This window comes from Diadema setosum, chromosome 6 (genome assembly GCF_964275005.1).
Source record: "Diadema setosum chromosome 6, eeDiaSeto1, whole genome shotgun sequence".
Lineage (NCBI taxonomy): Eukaryota > Metazoa > Echinodermata > Echinoidea > Diadematoida > Diadematidae > Diadema > Diadema setosum.
This window is the reverse complement of record NC_092690.1, coordinates 21,683,580-21,695,356: the sequence shown is the minus strand read 5'-3', so window position 1 is coordinate 21,695,356 and position 11,777 is coordinate 21,683,580. Positions and strand designations below refer to the sequence as shown.

The window sequence follows — 11,777 nt, the reverse complement described above, 5'->3', positions numbered from 1 at the left end:
ACCCCTTCAGTGTGCTAGTACAGTGTATTTACACTGTCCGAACCACATTGATTCATTCTGCATGCTGCTCGTTTGACCTACCATTCAAAAGGCTTTTCCGGTAGGTACAATGTACTTGGTCTGTCGATCGTTGAATGCATACACACTTGTACAATAGAGTAGCTCCATGACTGAACATTAGCGGTGCTTCTATTCGTAAATCGGGTTCATTGTACTCACAGGTGAAACCTACTGATGGACTCATCGCTTTATTAGGAAAGAATCGAAAAGAACTGGCAGACACGTAGGGCCTACATATAACCCAGTGGGAAATTGCACATTCTTCCTGCCAATGTCTTGTCGTTTAAAACCTCCAACTCGTTTCGTATCCTCTCAGTATGAGGTTTTTGTCGTCTAACTCTTCGTTTGCCCAGGGGTGGCTTACACCGGTTCTCCTCGTTACTGTTCTCTACGCTTTGGTGCCTGCTTCGTCGGGCGCCAATATTCTGCTTGCTAGGACGAGTCTGTTCTCTATGCCGAGCCACTACATGGGTCTCAGTCACGTTACCCAGGCTCTGATTGAGAGGGGACATCACGTGACTCTCCTTCTCATGGATAAGATTGGCACCAAAGGCTTCGTGCCAAACTCGTACTCCAGCAACATCACCTACCCGAACTCAAAAACGGACGAACAACTGAAGATCATCAATGATCTCAAAGCCACAGGAGTTTCTAGCATGGCCAGTATGTCATTCACGGAAATCCTGCGTGATAAGCGGCTCCGACTAGCATGGGAAATGCGAACCTTTGGGTGCTTCGAACTCTTTGAGCACAAAGAGACGCTAAAAAGGCTACAGGATGCAGATATTGACCTGGTACTTACATCGCCCGTCGTAGATGCGTGTGATATTGTGGTAGCGGCTTACCTCGATGTGCCGTTCATCGTAGTACTAGGCTCCCGACGATCGCCCGTGTGGCACGAGGGACACATGAGTATCCCGACGCCGCTGTCCTACGTCCCGTTTAGCTTCGCCCATCCTAATCTCTCCGATCAGATGAGCTTCATCGAACGCCTGTTGAATTTGGTAGCCTCCAACACCATTCAACCTTTCTTAGATTACATCTTGGCCTACCGCCCAATTGCCCAGCTGCAGACGATGTACGGTATCCGACCCGATCTCAGCCCAAGAGATTTCCTGGCTAGGGCAGCGTTGTGGCTTTGTCATTCAACAGTAGCCCTAGAGTACCCGCGACCGAGATCTCCAAATTGGATCGATATTACAGGTGCAACAATCAAAGACCCAAAGCCTCTTCCTAAAGATCTTGAAGAATTCGTCGAGGGCTCGAAGGAACACGGTTTTATACTATTCACACTAGTAAGTCACAATCCATCATTTGAAATCGTACTAATCTTAATATCTTCTCTGACTCTAAGGAAGAAAATCATTTCTAGAAGTCTTGAGCTTAACAAATCAAACAATAATGGAGTAATAAACATGAGTTCAGTGTGATTTCAGCATGAGCTATGTAGTTACTGTAAATAATGAACCTTTATACGGACATAATTATCACCAAATAAGAGAAATGACAAACAGAAACAAACGAAGAGTTTGTTCGCAAAAACCGATAAGTCCATATTTGCCAAATGGAAATATCTGCGATTAAAGGTCATGGAAAATAAAGAGAATAATAAGAACATTTTCGCTTCTTTTAACCATAACTTCAAAAATGTATCTTTATATGTAATGACCAATATATGACTTAAAAGGTATTATTTTGTACTTTATAACAGAGACCGTACTTCAAAATCTTCAAAAATGGACTTATCGGTTTTTGCGAAAAAACTCTTCTGTCCTAACATATTATTCATATAGCAATACTTCCAAGTGTATAGTCACCTGCTTGACAGACGTGTGTTTTGCTTGCTTGTTGTTGCATAACATCATGTCACACACACACACACACACACACATATATATATATATATATATATATATATATATATATATATATATATCATTTCATTCATTTCATTTATTTCATTCTTTCTTTTCGGCAAACATAACACGAAATGAATCAGAAGATAATACATAGGCATGTATTCGACTTTGATTGGTAGATAATGGATAACAAATATGATATTATACATGCATACCGGCAAAATACAAAGTTATGTCTGGAGTAAAAAAAAAAAAAAAAAAATGAGAGGTCCACTGAAAACCATGCTTGTAAATTGTGAACCACTAATATATATATATGCCATTTTGACTATCAACAGATAGAGATAGACAAGAAGGGGGTATCTTTGTTGCAGAAAATTCATTAAAATAGTCTACATCACTCTTGATGCATATTTAGTGTTTCCTGTTTTTTGTTTCCACCACCAGGGCTCTATGACTGTGTCCTTGAACAACCAGCCTTTAACTGATGCAATATCAAAAGTTTTGAGCGAGCTGCCGCAAAGAATTATTTGGAGGTATATCGGTCCTAAACCTCGTTACCTTGGCAACAACACTCTGATTGTTGATTGGCTGCCTCAACGTGATCTGCTAGGTAATCTATTTCTTTTTTTTTTTTTTTTGTCGGTACCATATCAACTTTTATTATCTCAGTGTTATGATGCAATCCGTATAGAGTGTTTGGAGACCATTACTCGATTGCATCATCTCTACTTCACATTGCTCTTATTCTATAAAAAGATAGATATAGTAAAAAGTTATTTTTTCTTGGACAATATCAGCTATAGGTCAAAAGTTCAACGTTTTGTTGTAAAGAAAATTTTCACGAATGAATGTTACGTGAATATATGGCATACGGTGCCTTCTTGGGTAGTTATTCACCTAGTCGCAGTACTCTACAACTATTCTTTTTAATGAATCAGAAAACTGGAAGAAAGCCAGGTGAAGCTGTTTCTTCATCGGCGGAACATCTCATGACGTGAGTTCAAAATCCAGTTTTCTGATTCATTCGAACTTGGAGGTATTGAATGCTTTTAATTTACATATGAAGAATTTGCTTTCAAAAGGTGCTAAAATCCATCATTTTCAAGGGATTTAGCGCGTTTTGGTTGAAAGCTCTTCATATCTAGAAAACAAAATACCTTTTATGTCGTCTAAGAACATAGTATGCATTGATTATGGTAAGAGTTTGGTTCGGTAGCAGATTGTTCTTCATCTACACTGTATAATGTAATTACTATGATCGTTGCGTTTGTGAAACATTTCATTCTTATATGTGGTGTGTTTTAAGTCACTTGCTTTATTGGACGGAAAACGCGTGTAATCGTCGAGTCAGAATCCAAACTTATTGTGCTCATGATTGACTTTGCGTCTAATCTAAATAGGGACTGCTTTTACATCTGTGTCATTTGGCGCCTATTTGTCTCTCAAACCAATAATGAAGGTGAAGTAGATACAAGTGCATATAGGTCATTATTATGAAGATATTCTGCTGCTAAAGCCTTGCACCCATGGTCAAATGGTAACGAGTTTTGGTCTCTATTCTTACTGACCTTGTGCCCCCGATGTGTGTCTCCTGTGTAACAGCGCGCCCTGGAGCTCGTCTGCTGATCTACCACGGTGGCGCCGGTGGCGTACATGAGGCCATCCACTGCGGCGTACCCATGCTTATCATGCCACTGGCGGGGGACCAACCAGTCAACGCTCACCTGGTAGCAGCGAAAGGAATGGGTCTCACACTGAATCTGGGCGATCTTGACGAAGAGAAGTTTCGTCGAACTGTCCACGAAATTTTAGAGACTCCGAGGTATGCAATGATCTGAATTGATAGTCTGGTTCTTTAAGGCGGTCCAAAAGTTTTTCTTTGCTTCTGAAAATGACCAATCCTTGTGTATTTAATACATCATAATCCGTTTCCTGTAAGCAGACGTGTAATTTCAGTGCTCTCAATGATGATGCTTTCGATGATAATATTGGTTTTCATTGGTTTCTCTCCATTTAACATCCATTGTGTATGAAAGGCAAGGAAGAAATATAGAAAGGAGCGTCATGTTTGTTATTGTTTCTTTTTGTGTATCATGTGCAAGTGTGTATATCATTTGCTGTGATGTAGTAGATATCTTTTATGGTCCAATTTTATAGGAAAAGGTTTATAATGATAAAAACTGCAGTTATGGCGGCAGTTACTATACACTGCGTCAGCATCAAGGAAACATCTACTCAGTATGGAGTAATTGAAGTTGCACTGCACAAATAACTGCATCATCGCAGAAATGATTATAGAAAATTGCAATACATGTAGCTGTCTTTATGAATTAGGGCGCAAATCTCTGTAGAGTTGCAATTATCTATATAGATACGACAATGAAGTTCCATTTTTATCTCTTCTATGTCGTAGTTACAAAGAGAATACAGTGAGAGCTTCGGCCATTCTGCGGGATCAGATGGCCAGTCCGCTGGACACGGCAGTCTTCTGGATTGAGCACGTGGTCAAGTTCGGCGGCGACCATCTTCGTCTACGAGCGACCGAGATGGGCTTCATTCAACTCCATTCTCTGGACGTCATCGCCTTCCTCGTCGTAGCCGCTGTAGCGTGGTCGTACCTGTCTTACGTCTTGTTAGCAGCATGCTGCCGACTGTTGTGCAAACGAAAGCACCATAAAAGCAAAACCGATTGACGCCTTTGAACTGAGCTACCACTTAATTTCTAAGTGCATTTTGAAGAAAGGAGTAAAAACGAACAAAATTACACAGAAACTTTTTTTTTCTTTTTTGGTATGCACCTCAATAGAGTGGTAGTCTTTCCCATAAAGGCTCTGAAGATTTTCTTTTAAGGTATAATGATTTTGTTTGTATTTTGTTTTGTTTTTTCTTGTTGAGCGATATCTTATTGGTCAAGGAACAGTGTAGACAACCTAGACAACAAGTATTACTTTGGTTTATTGTGTATTTTGACAGAGAATCTGTATGCACGAACCAGTTGAAGTGAAATTAATGGTATCACACTGTTTCCGTGTGCTAAATAGTAAAATTACTCAGAAATCTTAATCGGTCGAGTCCGGTTTCAGTGAAATTATGACACCCCCATTTACACTTTGCTCGTCTTATAAAAATCAGATTGAGGATGGCGTGGAGCTTACTATAAAAGCGAAGAAAATTATTGTGCGTTAAGACAGTAAATGTATTGTTTGTGTGCTATGTTGTAAAATTGGGGTCAACTGAACTTTGCAAATACTTTCTATTAAAATGCAATATGACACACCAATTAAGTCTGAGCCGTTTGTGTATGTATGTCTATGCAACACAAACTTTCAAATGATCCTCCCCTCACAACTGGAGAGTACTGCGCTTTCCAATGCAGCGGAAGGAGTCTTCGGAACGTGTTTTTTTTCTCTCTCTCTCTCTCTCTCTCTCTCTCTTTTCTAAGGTGGGAGATGGGGGCGGGAGGCTGCGGATCAGTGTTACCCTACACCCGCTCCCCTTCCCCCTCCAAAAAATCTCATGATTTCAGAGTATGTTGCATGCTGTGTGACATAATGAAATGTTGTTGCCAATCCTTTTTCACCTTCTCATTTATGATGAGAATGCCACATTCTTGAATCTTGCTCCTTACATCATTAGCTCGTCTGCTCTTGGCCTGTTCTTTTTTACATACTTCATAAACTCGCGTTATTATCCCAGATTGTTTGCATTAATATGGGGAGTAAACCAGCAGTGTCATTATGGATATAAAAATTCTGCAAAATGTTATAATTATACTCTTATAGATGAGGCGCAAATCCATTCGTTTGATATTCCAGGACCCCGTTTTATAAAAAGATGTTAGGATGGCAACTCTCGCTGGCATGGCAACTTCCAATCGCAAAAGCCAATCAGGAAGCTGGATTCTCATCGTTACCATGACAATTGCCATTCTAGCAAGAGTTGCTATTATATCAACTTTTTATGAAACGGGGCCCAGATTAAAATAACACTAAACGGGATATTTGTTTTAGCATACCATCACGTTTTTGTGATCATGTACAAACTACAGAGGGCGATGCCCCATGATCACCTCTGCCCTTCTCTCTCTACGGGGACTTTGTATCTGGGGATACTGAATGCCGACAAGCAAGAGAGCCTACTGAGTATTTCAGCGTTTGGGAACATCATGAAGTGTGTGTTCTGTCGAGGTTAACGTTCAACCAAAATGGTTACTTCAAAAGTATGGATAATTCGCTGCTTGAATTTGCGCCCTTTATCTCATGTAACTAATATTGTGTATAATATCGATCTATCCAATGAACAATGCAAGACTCTAACAAGCCAGTTCGGGGTTCCGGTTTGGAGCTCAATTTAAGGCTGTTATTTGGGGGACCAGCATTAGCACTAGCACAAGCGCCGAACTTGAAATCACCCGCCGGTTGAAACTTTTTTTTTTTGGTCTTATTTCTGGGGGGGGGGGGGGAGGGGGCTGTGTTACCCTGCTGAAAAAAAAACAACAACAAAAAACAATGCCCCACAGTGTGACATTGTCGGCTTTGTAAAAACGCTCGAATTTAACAGTGTGCATGAAATTGACTTCACACTGTGGTTTGGTTTTTGTGATAGTTATATTCTGTTTCCGGATATGAACTGGTGATTCACAATGACCCGAATTCACGAAGTTGGTACAAATGAAACCATGGACATAACCATGGAGCGCCAAGTGTTGCATGGAATATTTCGTTACGAAGTCAGTCATTTCGTCGATGAAATGAATATTTTGTAACAAAATGACAACATTTTGTAACTAAATTAACATTTCGTTAACGAAACGGTAATTTTGTCCACGAAATGACCAATTTCGTAACGAAATATTCCGTGCGACACTTGGCGCTCCGTAGTTCTTGTCCATGGTTTAAACCATAGTTTCATTTGTATTACCTTCGTGAATTCGGGCCTATGTGTTCAATGTTAAAACGCTGAGGTCTAACAGTGTGAAGAGATTTCAAACTGTGTTTCCAATGTTCACCCTGTGAGTATTTTACATTGTGTTTTAAACTGTGGATCACTGTGTTAATTCTTTCCAGCAGGGAAAGAAACTTACAAATCCCACCTTCCATCACCCCCCCCCCACACACACACACACACACATACACACATGAACTTTCTCGGGATTGCATGTATAATCCATTTCTGTTTCATTTCCAAACCACGCCTACCTTTTCTTCATAGATTTTGCGTCATGCGTAGTTGGTACTGTATTTTTTTTTTTTTCGGTCTGTTTGACTTTGACCCCATTCAGCTTGCTAGTATAAACACAACTGTCTACTTCATTGACTCGCTTTGGTGCTCGTTTGACCTTCCATTCAGGCCCTCGAACATGAGCAGCGCTTCGACGTGTATATGGCAAAACGGGCTAACCTTCACAAGTGTATAAGCCTACTTGTGAGCTCGCGGTGCATTACGAAAAAATCGGAAAGTGCTGGCAGACACGTACATAGCCGAGTGGGAAATAGCACTTTCGTCCTGTCATTATCTTGTTGTTATACCGTGCAATCGTTTCAGGTGCCAGCATGAGATTTCTGTCGCATAATTCATTTTCCAAGCCATGGCTGACACCGGTTCTCCTCGTTACTGTTCTCTACGCTTTGGTGCCTGCTTCGTCGGGCGCCAATATTCTGCTTGCTAGGACGAGTCTGTTCTCTATGCCGAGCCACTACATGGGTCTCAGTCACCTTACCCAGGCTCTGATTGAGAGGGGACATCACGTGACTCTCCTTCTCATGGATAAGATTGGCACCAAAGGCTTCGTGCCAAACTCGTACTCCAGCAATATCACCTACCCGAACTCAAAAACGGACGAACAAATGAAGATCATAAAAGATTTCAAGGCCACAGGAGCTTCCAGCTTGGCCAGTATGTCATTCACGGAAATGCTGCGCGATGAGCGGCTCCGGCTAGTATGGGAAATGCGAACATTTGGGTGCTTCGAACTCTTCAAGCACGAAGAGACACTAGAAAGGCTAAAACATGCCGATATTGACCTGGTACTTACAACGCCCGTCGTAGATGCATGCGATGCTGTGATTGCGGCTTACCTCGATGTGCCGTTCGTCGTAGTACTAGGCGTCCGACGTACCCCGGTGTGGCACGAAGGAGCCATGGGTATCCCGACACCGCTCTCCTACGTCCCCTTTAGCTTCCTTCTCCCGCAACTATCGGATCAGATGAGCTTCATCGAACGTCTATTGAATGTGGTAGCCTCCAACACCGTTCAGCCATTCTTTGATTACATCTTGGTCTACCGCCCCATTGCCCAGCTGCAGACGACGTACGGTATCCGACCCGATCTCAGCCCGAGAGATTTCCTGGCTAGGGCAGCGTTGTGGCTTTGTCATTCAACAGTAGCGCTAGAATACCCGCGACCGACTTCACCAAGTTGGATCGACATAACAGGTGCAACAATCAAAGACCCAAAGCCTCTTCCTAAAGATCTTGAAGAATTCGTCGAGGGCTCGAAGGAACACGGTTTTATACTATTCACACTAGTAAGTCACAATCCATTATTTGAAATCGTATACGAATCTTATGTTCTCCAACCCTAAGACGGAAAAACAGTTCTAGAATTCTTGGGCACAACAAATACACCACAAAGGGATGATAAACATAATGAATTCAGTGTGATTTCAGCATGAGCTATATACTTATTGTACATAAGCATAAATGTAATGGGCCTATATTTATATGAACATATCATAATAAAAGAAAATAACAAACTTAAATCAATTTATCACAAAAATACTTTACAGTGTAGTTATCTGCTTGACACATGTGTGTTTTGCTTCTTTCACTTACTGCATAAATTACTTCTGTCATACCATGTATATATATATATATACATTACGTATATGACATTATGAATATCAACAGAGAGATAGGGATAGGCTATCTTTGGTGCAGAAAATTAATTGGAATAGTCTACACCACTAGTAATGCATGTAGTATTTCCTGTTTTTCTGTCCACCTCCAGGGCTCTATGACTGTGTCCTTGAACAACCAGCCCTTGACTGATGCAATATCAAAAGTTTTGAGCGAGCTGCCGCAAAGAATTATTTGGCGGTATATCGGTCCTAAACCTCGTTACCTTGGCAACAACACTCTGATTGTTGATTGGATGCCTCAACGTGATTTGCTGGGTAATCTATTTTTTTCTCTGTAAGATAAACTTGATTCTGTCAGTGTTTATGATGCAATACTTTTACAGTGTCACATGAGTGTTTGGATCCTATTGCTAGATTGCATCATCTTTACGTTGCACTTGAAATTCTATACAGATAAATATGGAAAGTAAAGAATTATTTTCGTAGACAATATCAGCTTAAGTTCAACAGTTTCAAGTTTTGTTGTAAAGATTATATGAATGTATATATATATATATATATATATATATATATATATTTAGGAATGAATGTTATGTGAACATAGTTATGGCATATGGTGCCTCCTTGGGTAGTTATTCATCCAGTCGCAGCACTGTACAACTTTTTTTTAAAGAATCAGAAAATTGGAAGAACACCAAAAGAACCTGCTTCTTCAGCGGCAAATTATCTATTGACTTGCGTTCAAAATCCAGTTCTCTTTTTCATTCAAACTCTGACGTAATGCTTTATATTTCCTATGGTACAAAGAACATATATTAGGTAGTCTATACTTTCATTTCGTTATGATTTGGGTTCGATAGCAGGTTTTTTCATCGAATGAAATTACAGTGATCATTCTGTTTGTGATGAGACACTGTGTCATCTTGGCCATTGGCCCCTATGTGTCTGTAAAACCAATGGTGAAAGTGAAGTAGATACAAGTGCCCATGTAATTGCTATGTAGATACTCTGCTGCAAACCCTGGTACCCACATACAAAATCAGTTTTGGTCTCTCTTCGTACCGTTCTTGCGCCCTTGATGTCTGTCTACTGTTAAACAGCGCACCCTGGAGCTCGTCTGCTGATCTACCACGGTGGCGCCGGTGGCATACACGAGGCCATCCACTGCGGCGTACCCATGCTTATCATGCCACTGGCAGGGGACCAACCAGTCAACGCTCAGCTGGTAGCAGCGAAAGGACTCGGTCTCACACTGAATCTGGGCGATCTTGACGAAGAGAAGTTTCGTCGAACCGTCCACAAGGTTCTTGAGACTCCAAGGTATGCTATGAAAGTTAGCAGTCTGGTTTTGACAAGATAGTCTGAAGCTAACCCTTTTCTCCAGGAGGATGTTACGTATACATAATTCTTTAATACTTAGTACAGTACACAGTACATCCGTTTCCCGTAAGCAATATCGTCTAATAATTATAGCTGCTTACTCTCACTAATGATGATAATGATACAAATTTTTAACGTGATAATCAGCATTATTCTATCTGCTGATACAACTGAACGTAACGCGATCATGGAAACGTGTACTCGTGATTAGAAGAACGAAAGGCGTCATTATACCACCTATAAGTAAGGTTCCACATCCCTTGTTTAAGAGTTTGAAGTGAAGCACAACCATGGAGGCCAAAACTATAATATTTTCTTCTTGTGTTATAGCGTAAATTATATATTTCCTTTTTATTTCAGCAAGGTAGCCCTTTAAATTGAAAAAAGACCTGCTCTGCGAAGGGCCCTCCACAATAAAAAAAAAAAATGATACAAAAACAAATTAAAATGCACATAATTGCACTCAAAACAAAAGTACATTTATAAACGATTTGTAGAAGATGACAAATTCTATGGAGTGGTAGAAAGAAAACTTCGAATGATGGTACACACTGTATGTGTAACTGAGACTTGAATATTGAAGATTGAGTTACTGGAAGGTTTGAGCATAAGAGCTAATGAATTTAACTTTGCATTGTCAGTTATAAAGAGAATACAATGAGAGCTTCGGCCATTCTGCGAGATCGGATGGCCAGCCCGCTGGACACAGCAGTCTTCTGGATTGAGCACGTGCTCAAGTTCGGCGGCGACCATCTTCGACTGCGAGCTACCGAGATGGGCTTCATTCAACTCCATTCTCTGGACGTCATCGCCTTCCTCGTCGTAGTCGTTGTAGCATGGTCGTACCTGTCTTACGTCTTGTTAGCTGCTTGCTGCCGAATGTTGTGCAAACGGAAAAGCAACAAAGCCAAAACGGACTAACGCCTTGAAAGTGAATTTTCACTTTGTGTCCAAGCACATTTTGAAGAATAGAGTGCATAATTAATATCTCACAAATAGAACACCGAAATTTCGGTTTAAATTGATGATAACAAAGAAAGATATTGAATTTCACATTTTCATCCGTTGTCACAATATGGTGATATTGATCACAGTTGCGTATTAGTTCATGCTCATTAGTAATTCGTTTGTAAAGAACTCTTTACAGTTGTTTATCATATTCAAATGAATTCCACGATTTAGTAATAAGTTATGATTACCCGACAATACACTAATATTTCAAGATATTTGTATGCACAAACCAGTGGAATTGAAGTCAATGACACCTCTACTTTTGTCTGATTTGCATATGAACTTCGACGAATCCCACTGTTTCACTAAAGCGCTTTGATTGTAAAATTTCTCCGAACTCTTACTCTATAGTCCACTTTCATTGAAGCTTAGTTTTCTGTTTGGTTTCACTTCGTTCTTCTTATCACAGAGTCAATTTGAGGACAGAGTGGCGTTTTCCTATAAAAGCGACAATGCAAATGCATTAGGTGCGAATCATACCGTCTGTAGGCTGTGAAGTAAAATTCGGGCCAATTGAACTTATGCAAATACTTATTCTTCCATTTTCATTAGAATGCAATATGGCTTGCGAATTAAGAGTATGCATGTTTGTCTGTGTGTCTAT

At 40.4% G+C, this 11,777-nt stretch overlaps 2 protein-coding genes across 2 annotated transcripts; both read left to right on the top strand.

The window, feature by feature from the left end:
- The first annotated feature begins 377 nt into the window (after positions 1 to 377).
- Positions 378 to 4,615, top strand: LOC140229636 (UDP-glucuronosyltransferase 2A3-like). Its single transcript, XM_072309880.1, has 4 exons — positions 378 to 1,355; positions 2,367 to 2,532; positions 3,525 to 3,744; positions 4,336 to 4,615. Exons 1-4 carry the CDS (start codon positions 378 to 380, stop codon positions 4,613 to 4,615), a joined length of 1,644 nt encoding a protein of 547 aa, XP_072165981.1.
- A 2,859-nt stretch (positions 4,616 to 7,474) lies between these two features.
- On the top strand, positions 7,475 to 11,083 carry LOC140229635 (UDP-glucuronosyltransferase 2A1-like). The gene is made up of 4 exons (XM_072309879.1): positions 7,475 to 8,449; positions 8,932 to 9,097; positions 9,883 to 10,102; positions 10,804 to 11,083. Exons 1-4 carry the CDS (start codon positions 7,475 to 7,477, stop codon positions 11,081 to 11,083), a joined length of 1,641 nt encoding a protein of 546 aa, XP_072165980.1.
- The last annotated feature ends 694 nt before the right edge of the window (positions 11,084 to 11,777 follow it).